The sequence below is a fragment of the Eimeria necatrix genome, genomic scaffold (assembly GCF_000499385.1).
Source record: "Eimeria necatrix Houghton genomic scaffold, Enh_scaff95, whole genome shotgun sequence".
NCBI classification, from domain to species: domain Eukaryota; phylum Apicomplexa; class Conoidasida; order Eucoccidiorida; family Eimeriidae; genus Eimeria; species Eimeria necatrix.
Window position 1 is genome coordinate 37501 of NW_013651798.1, and position 9115 is coordinate 46615.

The window sequence follows — 9115 nt, forward strand, 5'->3', positions numbered from 1 at the left end:
AACTCCAGGCGAAGGGGGAGCGGCCCCGACGACGAAGGTCTTTGACCTCGAGAAGTGAAAGACCTAGGGTTTAGGGTTTAGGGTTTAGGGTTTAGGGTTTAGGGCTTAGGGCTTAGGGTTTAGGGTTTCGGGCGAGAGAGTTTGTTTCATCGGCTTGCGGGCACTTCAGGGTTCCGGGTTCCGGGTTCCGGGTTCAGGGTTCAGGGTTTAGGGTTTAGGGTTTAGGGTTTAGGGTTTAGGGTTTAGGGTTTAGGGTTTTGCAGGCGGGACTTGTTCTGGAGAGACCACGCGTTTTCGCCTTTTCCCGTTGCTGCTGCTGCAGTCAGCCAAATGCTGACAGAATATAATTCCGAGCTTTCGAGGGTTGGGAGGGGCCCCCCCGACGCCTTTGCCCAGCCCGGCACGCCAAACCCTAAACCCTAAACCCTAAACCCTAAACCCTAGGCCCTAGTTCCTAAACCCTAAACCCTGCAGCTGGGAATTGGAGGCGGCGGTGCCGCCGCAGGCTGCAGCCTTGACTCCAAACCCTAGAGTCCAGCTCGCAGCGCCAGGCCTCGAATCAGTCCCTAAACCCTAAACCCTAAACCCTAAACCCTATGCGGTGTAAGCTCCAGCATTCATTTTATTTTTTGTTACTTTTGGCCTCAAAAATAACCACTGCCCTCCCTTCTTCTCCCCGCAGCGCCTGCTTTGCCTAGCCCTTAGGGTTTAGGGTTTGGGGTTTAGGGTTTAGGGTTTAGGGTTTAGGGTTTTGCAGGCGCTGGGGACTTTTCTTCGGAGATTCTGAAAGCCGTGGATGTTCTCCCGGATTTGGCGGATAAGAAAAGATCTCTCGACGCCCACACGACAATTGCCACAGCTCTTGTTTCTGCAATTAAAGAAAGAGCCCTCGATAGGTCCTAAACCCTAAACCCTAAACCCTAAACCCTAAACCCTAATAGTCCGCTGGTCTCTTTTTGGCTCTTTTTGGCGTTTTTTTGGTTTTTTTTGGACATTTTTTAACCCTTTAATTCTTTTCAATCTTTCTGAATCTTTTCAAATCTTTTTGAATCTTTTTAAATCTTTTTAAATCTTTTTGAATCTTTTAATTCTTTTTTAAATCTTTTTTTAAATCTCTTTACGTCTTTCGATATTCTTTATATTATAGCCACGGCTCTCGTTTCTGCAATGAAAGAAAGGGCTCTCGACAGGTCCTAAACCCTAAACCCTAAACCCTAAACCCTAATGGTCCTTTTAATCTTCATTTTAATCCATTTAAATCCCCATTTTAATTTCATTAGTTCTCATGTGAATCTTCATTTTAATTCCATTTTAAGTCCATTTCAATCTCCATTTAAATTCCGTTTAAACTCCACTTTAATTCCATTTTAATTCCATCTTAATTCAACTTTAATTTAACTTAAATCTAAATTAAATTCAAACCAAATTTGAATTTAATTTAAATTTAATTTAAATTTAATTCAATTTAATTTAAATTAAATTTAAATGTTTGATTTTGAAATGTTTTTCGGATTTTGGGTTTGCAGGTTTTTCGAAGTTGAGCAAAACTTCCCGCAAGAACGAGAAGCAGCAGCAGCAGCAGCAGCGCAGCAACTTGTTGCTGCTGCTGCTGCTGCTGCTGCTGCTGCTGGGACTTCTGAAGACAAACTTCGCCTCCTCGCCTGTCTCTTTCTTTCCCGCCGTCAGACTCCATTTTTGTTTTCTTTTAAAATCTTTTTTGCCTTTTTTTTATCTTTTTTGCGTCTTTTTTGCTTTCTTTTCCCCTTTTTTATCTTTTTAAATTCTTTTTTTATTTTTTTTAAATCTTTTTTTGTCTTTTTTGTCCTTTTTTTGTCTTTTTCTTCCCCTTTTTGTCTTTTTTTGTTCCTTTTTTTCTTTTTTGTCCCTTTTTTGTCCTTTTTTGTATCTTTTTTTTGTATCTTTTTTGCGCCTTTTTTGTTCCTTTTTTGTCTTTTTTATCCCTTTTTTGTATCTTTTTTATCTCTTTTTTACTTTTTGTCTCTTTTTAATCTCTTTTTTACTTTCTTTGTCTCTTTTTAATCCTATTTTGTCCTTCTTTATGTTTTTTTGGCCCCTTTTTTATCTGTTTTATCTCTTTTATATCTCATTTTTGTCTTTTTTGTCTCTTTTTCTTCTTGTTTGTTTGTTTTTATCTCTTCTTTGTTTCTCTCCTTTCGGTCCCCGTTTTCTCCTTTGTTATTTCTTTGTTTCCTTTTATTTTCTTTTTTATCCCTTCCTTGTTTCCTTTTTCATTTCTTTTTTATTTTTTATTTATATTTTATTTCTTTTTTGTTTCGTTTTATTTTTATTTTCTCTTTTGTCTCTTTTCTTGGCTGTTTCCGTTTATCTTCTTTCACGCTGCTTTTGCTGCGTCTTGTCTTTCTTGTATCTGTTCCTTCTTGTCTCCTGCTGCTGCTGCTGCTGCTGCTGCTGCACCTGTTGTTGCTGCTGCTCCCAGCCCCCCTTTTGACTCTCTTGTTTGCTGCTGCTGCTGCTGCTGCTATCTCTTCCTTTATTTCTATTGTCTCTCTGTTCTTCTGCTGCTGCTGCTGCTGCCTCTTTGCCTCCCCTGTTTGTCTCTATTGTCTTCCCTGCTGTTGCTGCTGCTGCTGCTGCTGCTGCTGCTGCTGCTGCTGCTGCTTGCAGCTAATTTCCCCGCGGCCACTTTTCAGAGTCTCGTCTCCACTTTAGAGCAGCAGGGAGTTGACGTGGCTGCCCTCAACTTCCTCAAAAGATTCAGCGTCAGCTGCTGCTGCTGCTGCTGCTGCTGTTGCTGCTGCTGCTGCTGTCTCCTTTCGTCTCCTGCTGCAGCTGCTGCTGTCTCCAATGTTTTCTTTCTCATCAGAAGCAGCATAATCAACATAATCAGCAGTAGCAGCAGCATAATCAGCATACTCAGCAGCATAATCCGAATCATAATCGTAATCATAAGCAGCAGCAGCAGCAGCAGCAGCAGCAGCAGCAGCAGCAGCAGCATTTGTGTGCGCAGGCTCTCCGTTCAATTGGGGCGAGTCAGCAAGCTGCTGTCTCTTCAGGTGTCTCTACAGCTGCTGGTCTCGAAGGCATTGGCAGCAAATTTCTGGACAAGGGCCGGGGCTTGCTGCAGGTGCTGCTGCTGCTGCTGCTGCTGCTGCTGCTGCTGTTTTTTTGTCTCCGTTTTCGATTCTTTTTGCAGTGTTTTGCATCTTTTTGTCTTCCTTTGCTTTTTCTTTTCTTCTTTTTTCCCCTTTTCTTTTTTTCGAATCTTTTTAGATCGCTTGTCGGCCTTTTGGGTCCTTTTATCTCTCTTTATCTCTTCTTGTATCATTTCGACTTTTTTTGTTTATTTTAATGCCTTTTGATCTCTTTCAATCTCATTTAATCTCTTTTAATCTTTTTAAATCCTTGTGAATCTCCTGTAGTCTTCTCTTTTATCTTTTAATCTTTTAATCTTTTTTTTATCTTTTTTAATCTCATGTTTCTTGCTTTTTCTTACTTTTTCTGCTGCATGCGCATGCATCAATTTGCTTCCCTTTGCATGCATTTTTTTGTCTTTTATTTTTTTGAAATATCTAAATGCTGCATGCAAACAAATACTTTTATTTCCGAAATCTTTTGAACCTTTTGCATGCGAAAAAGGACCAAATGAGACAAAGGGAATTTATTTTCTGCTTTGCGCTGCATGCATTACTTTTTGTTATTTCCCCATTTTGTTCAAAAGCTCTTTATATATAACATTTAGAAAGTAACTGCACAAAAGACGGGTTGCTGCTGCTGCTGTTCTGCTGCTGCTGCTGCTGCTGTGCTGCTGCTGTCCTGCTGCTACTGCTTTGTTGCTGTTGCAATTTTGCTGCTGCTGCTGCTGTGCTGCTGCTACTGCGCTGCTGCTGCTGCTTTGCTGCTGCTCTGCTGCTGCTGCTTTGCTCTTGCTGCTGCTGCTGCTGCTGCTGCTGCAGGGTGTAAAGAACCTGCTGGTGCGGAAGTCTTCCCCGATTACTCAGCTGCTGGAGGGCCTTTTGGAGGGCCAAGAAGTCCCTGGCCGCCAGACTTTGAGTCTAAAGGTGTTTTGCTAGCCTTCCAAACCCTAAATTAGTGTTTTGCTAGCCTTGCAAACCCTAAAATAGTGTTTTGCTAGCCTTCTAAACCCTAAAAACCAGTGTTTTCCTAGCCTTATATATAAACCCAAAAATAGCGTTTCGGTAGCCTTGGTAACCCTGAAATAATGTTTTGCTAGCCTTCTAAACCCTAAAATAGTGTTTTGCTAGCCTTGGTAACCCTGAAATCGTGTTTTGCTAGCCTTCTAAACCCTAAAATAGAGTTTTGCTACATTTCCAAACCCTAAAATCGTGTTTCGATGCCCTTCTTAACCCTAAAATAGTGTTTCGCCGCACTTCCAAACCCTAAATAGTGTTTTGCTAGCCTTCTTAACCCTAAAGTAGTAATGCATTACACCTCTAAACCCTAATATGGTGTTTCGCCTCGCCTGTAAACCCTAAAATAGGGTTTTCTGTGTCGCTGCATGCCCGAAAACCCCCTTCAAACGCAAGAGGTTCTCTCCCTGGGATTATGTTTAATTATAATTATAATTAGTATAATAATAATAATAGTTATTATTATTATTATTATCATTTTTGTTTTTATTTAATTAAAAATGGACTTCTTGTGGAAGCCCTTTCACAGCTCCCGCAGCCACTGTATGCCTGCTGCTGCTGCTGCTGCTGCTGCTGCTGCTGCTGCTGCTGCTGCAGAGGGGGCAGCAGTCCTCGGGGCCCCCCAGCGCAGCAGTGTCCCCAGGTGGTACTGCCAACAGGGGCCCCCCAGTGCGGCAGGCTATAGTCTTTGTCTTGGGGGGGGCCTCTTACGTGGAAGCAGCAGCAGTGAGGGAACTTGCTGCTAAGACTCAGAAGCAGGTGCGTCGGCCTGCTGCTGCTGCTGCTGCAGTTGTTGCTGCTGCTGCTGCAGTTGCTGCTGCAGCAGCTGCAGCTGCGGCGGCAAGGAGGTGGCGCGCTGTCGTGCCGACTCGTCGAGCTCCGGCTGCTCTTAGCCGCTAGCAGACAGCAGCAGCAGCAGCAGCAGCAGCAACAGCAACGGCAGCAGCAGCAACAGCAACAGCAGCAGCAGCAGCAGCAGCAGCAGGCCTAGCATGTGTTTGCGTGTTGTGTCCCCAGCTAATCTTCGGCTCCACAGAATTCGTTACCCCCGAAGAGTTCTTGCAGGAGTTAACTCAACTTGGCCACGAGTAGGGGCCCCCAGAGGGGGCCCCCTCTGGGGCACCCCCTGGGGCCCCGTCTGGGGGCCCCTGGGGCCCCAACCTGGGGCCCACTGGGGCCCCCACTGGGGCCCCAGGAGGTTCTCACTGGGTCCCCTTGGGGCCCTTTCCCGTGGCTCTTGAAAGTCATTAGAGGCTCTGATGGGGCCCCCTGGGGCCCCCTGGGCCCCCCTGGGGCCCCTTGGGCCCCCCTGGGGCCCCTTGGGGCCCCCTGGGGCCCCTTGGGACCCCCTGGGGCCCCTTGGGGCCCCCTGGGGCCCCCTTTCTGAGGCATTTAAAAGGCCTCAAAGGCCCCCGTGGGTCTTCCAGGAACTTCTTTTCGGTGCCACTTTTTAGACCCTATTTGCCCCGTTAAAGCCCGGGGGCCCCCTTTCCCCGTGGGGAGGCCCTAAAGGCCCTTCTGGGGGCCCCTGGGGGGCCCTTTCTCGTGGCTCATGAGAGCCCCTTATGAGGTCCGTGGGGGCCCCCTCCCCGTGTCTTTTGAAAGCCTCTAAAGGCCCTAAAGGGGCCCCCAAATGGCCCCAAAATCTGCAAAGGGGGCCCCAAATTGGCCGCAAGCCCTTCTTAGGGGCCACTATAAAGTCTGAAGTACCCTTGAGGTCGCCTTGGGCCCTCCCAGCTTATCCCAGGTGGGGCCCCGCTGGGTACTGCCTCTTATTGAGGGCCCCTCTGGGGCCCCCAGGGGCCCCTAGGGGCCCCAGGGGGCCCCTGGGGCCCCCGGGGCCCCCGTTTTAAGTTAATATTTCACTTCCCCAGGACATTTGGGGCTATGTGAGGTCCTGCTAGAACAGTGGTGGAGTTTGGGGGCCCCTGGGGCCCTCCAAATTTCTTTAAATGAAATTGAGGCTCCCAAAAGGATATTTGTTTGCTAGAAGGGCCCCAGATGGGCCCCTGGGGGCCCCCCAGTTCCCCTCAGGAGCTGCTGTGGGGCCCCACAAACCTGGGGCGGCGGCCGAATCTGCTGCTGCAGGGCCCCCTGAAAACCCAGGGGCCCCTTCAGGGCCCCTAAGAATTGAATTGGGGGCCCCTAGGAGCCCCTGTGGGCACCTCTTGTAGAGAGGGTACTGGCTAGTTGCTGCTGGGGGGCCCCCCGACCCCTGTCGGCCTGGCTTGGCTCTGCTGGGGGCCCCGCACAAGCGAACTTCACAAGAAGCAGCTATTGAAGTGGCAGCTGCAGCAGATCTAGAAGCAGCAGCAGCAGCAGCAGATCTAGCAGCACCGCTCGTGCAGCACCAGTGGACCTCCCAGCAGCAAATCTGCAAGCAGCTGCTGTAGGTCACGATGCATCAACTATTGCTTTTGAATGTAAAGCTGCCGCAGCAGCAGCAGCTGCTGCTGCTGCTGCTGCTGCATTTCTGCAGAGTTAGACTTGGGGGCCCCCCAGCTTGTGTTGAGGGGCCCCTTGGACGCCAAGCCTTCTGCGGAGAAGTGCTGCTGCGTGCCAAGAGGCTCTTTCCGTGGTTTCGTTTGTTTAATAGAGTTTAAAAGTCAATTTAAATTCATTTATTCATTTAAATTGAGCAGAAGAGGGCCCCAAAGACCCTCTCCGCGTCTAGTCCGTGGGGCCCCCTCGAGTCTGGCCTGCAGCGGTTGGCGGAAGGCAGGGTTTGCAGTGTACATACAGCTCATTTATGCTCACAGTTTTAGCCTATAACTCATATTTCTGTTCTTGGTGCTGCTGCTGTTGTTGTTGTTGTTGCTGCTGCTGCTGCTGCTGCTGCTCGATGGCCCAGTGGTTACACCAGTGGCTCGCTACCCCACTCGAGGCTCCTCCCGGGGGACTTCCGGAGCTCCTAAGGGCCCCTCTGTTTCCCTCCCGAGGGTTTAGGGTTTAGGGTTTAGGGTTTGGGGCCCGCGGATGCAGCCTGAGCTCCAATGGTGAGGCAAATCATCTCTATACACACAGGACAGGCGGGCCTCCGCAGCGGCGCCGCTTTTTGGGATTTGCTGCTGGCAGAACAGGGTCTTTCTTACGAGGGTTTGCCCTTTGACTCCACAATAGGGGCCCCCTGGGGGGCCCCCGGGGGGGCCCCCTGGGGTACCCCCGGGGGGGCCCCATGGGGGGCCCCCGGGGGGCCGCCCTGCGGCGCCGTAAAGGGGTGCCCCCTGGGGTCCCCCGCAGGATCACCCCTGGGGTCTCCCCTGGGGGCCCCCTTGGGGGGCCCCCTAGGGGCCCCCCTGGGGCCCCTCATGCTGGAGCAGGGGCCCCCAGGGACCCCAAGCTGGGGGCCCCTGGGGCCCCTGGGGGCGACAGCCCAGGCAGCAGAAGACTGTTTTTTCACTGAGACAGAAGCAGGAAGAAGAGTTCCCCGGTGAGTTCTGGGGGCCTCCCTACAAGCAGCAGCAGCAGCAGCAGCTGCTGCTGCTGCTGCTGCTGCTGTGTTTTGCTGCAGGGCCCTTCCTCTCTTCGCCCCGCTTTTGGCTTTCTCTTGTTTGGGGCCCCCGTGGCTGCTTTTTGCTTCTGCGGCTCAAACAGCTGCAGCAGCAAATTCAGATTCGGCTTCGTTTTCTTTTTGTCCTTCTTTCTTGTTATTCTTTTTAGGGCCTAGGGTGTAGGGTTTAGGGTTTAGGGTTTAGGGTTTAGAGTTTTCTCTGTGGCAGCTTTGTCTTTTCTTTGATATCCCCTGGCCCTCTGAATCGCTTTCGCTGCACCCTACTGCGTGCTGCTGCTTTTCCCACTTCCTTCGCTGCTGCTGCCGCTGCTGCTGCTACTGCTGCTGCTGCTGCTGCTGCTGCTCACGCCCCTGCAGCTGTTCCCGCCGCTGTTTCTTGTGCTGCTGCCTCTGCTGCTGCTGCTTCTTCTGCTGCTTCTGCTGGTGCTGCTAGTGCTTTTGCTTCTGCAGCTGTTCCTGCTTTTCTGCTGCTGCTGCTGCTGCTTCTGCTTCTTCTTCTTCTCCCTCCGCTTCTTCTTCTGCTACTGCAAATGCCTTTGCTTCCGCTGCTGCTGCTGCTGCTGCTGCTGCTGCTGCTGCTGGGTGCAGCAGATTGCGCGCGGAGTGTGTGTGCGTGCCAGGTGCGCAATGCTGGACCTGGACTTGGAGAGTCGGGACGAGATTTTGAAAAGTCCTTTGGGTCGAACTTTTTCTCCTTTTTCTTTTTTTTCCGGAAAAGAAAATGCAAGTTCTCTTTTTCCCAGAGGCCGCGCGCTGGGATCGGCCGATCCCACGCGATCCCTCTTCCAAGACCTCCTCCGGCAGCAGCTCGAGGCCACAGACAAGCCCGGCGGTTCGCTCCCCAAACGCTAAACCCTAAAGGCTAAACCCTAAACCCTAAACCCTAAACCCTAAACCCTCGCTGCGGCGCAGTAACAGTGAGGCCGCAAGCTCTACTCAATTTCCGTGCTCCTCTGGCCTTTCGGGCCCTCACGCAAGTCTAGCATTACAGTGCTGGTCCCGTTCCGCTAGGGTTTAGGGTTTAGGGTTTGGGGTTTAGTGTTTTAGGGTTTAGGGCTTGGGGTCTAGGATTTAGGGTTTTGGGTTCGGGGTTTAGGGTTTGGGGTTTAATGCTTAGGTTTTAGGGTTTAAGGTTCAGGTTTTAGGGTTTAGGGTTTAGGGTTTAGGGTTTAGACGTGCGTCTGGGTTTGTTGTGTGTGCGTTGTCTCAGGCCTCTTGTGCATGCGCTCTTTGGGGGGCGGGGCTGGCTCAGGGTTTGGAGAAGCAGTTTTGACATTTGCTGCAGAAGAAGCCCCGAAAGTGCCTTTGCTGGAGTTGCTGCTGTGGCCCTCGCCAGCAGCTAGCTGCACAGCTAGCTGCGCAGCTAGCCACGCAGCTAGCCACGCAGCTAGCCACGCAACTAGCCACGCAGCTGGCTGCGCAGCTAGCTGCGTAGAGCCCTACAACGCCCTTCTCGCCCTCACCGGCGTTTTAG

The 9115-nt window shown here is 50.6% G+C and overlaps 2 protein-coding genes across 2 annotated transcripts in view; both read left to right on the forward strand.

The window, feature by feature from the left end:
* Nucleotides 1-903, forward strand: part of ENH_00084340 (sec1 family domain-containing protein, putative) — a gene marked incomplete at both ends in the record, with an annotated part of 5457 nt that extends 4554 nt beyond the window's left edge. The window contains 3 exons of the mRNA XM_013577913.1: nucleotides 1-54; nucleotides 264-306; nucleotides 748-903. The exon at nucleotides 1-54 is cut by the window's left edge and continues 21 nt beyond it. Of these exons, the coding sequence (XP_013433367.1) occupies nucleotides 1-54; nucleotides 264-306; nucleotides 748-903 (253 nt within the window). The remainder of the gene's footprint in view (nucleotides 55-263; nucleotides 307-747) is intronic.
* Nucleotides 904-7123: 6220 nt separating this feature from the next.
* ENH_00084350 (Tubulin alpha-3 chain, related) overlaps nucleotides 7124-9115 on the forward strand; it is a gene marked incomplete at both ends in the record, with an annotated part of 2992 nt that continues 1000 nt past the window's right edge. The window contains 2 exons of the mRNA XM_013577914.1: nucleotides 7124-7560; nucleotides 8262-8473. Coding sequence (XP_013433368.1) covers nucleotides 7124-7560; nucleotides 8262-8473 — 649 coding nt within the window. The remainder of the gene's footprint in view (nucleotides 7561-8261; nucleotides 8474-9115) is intronic.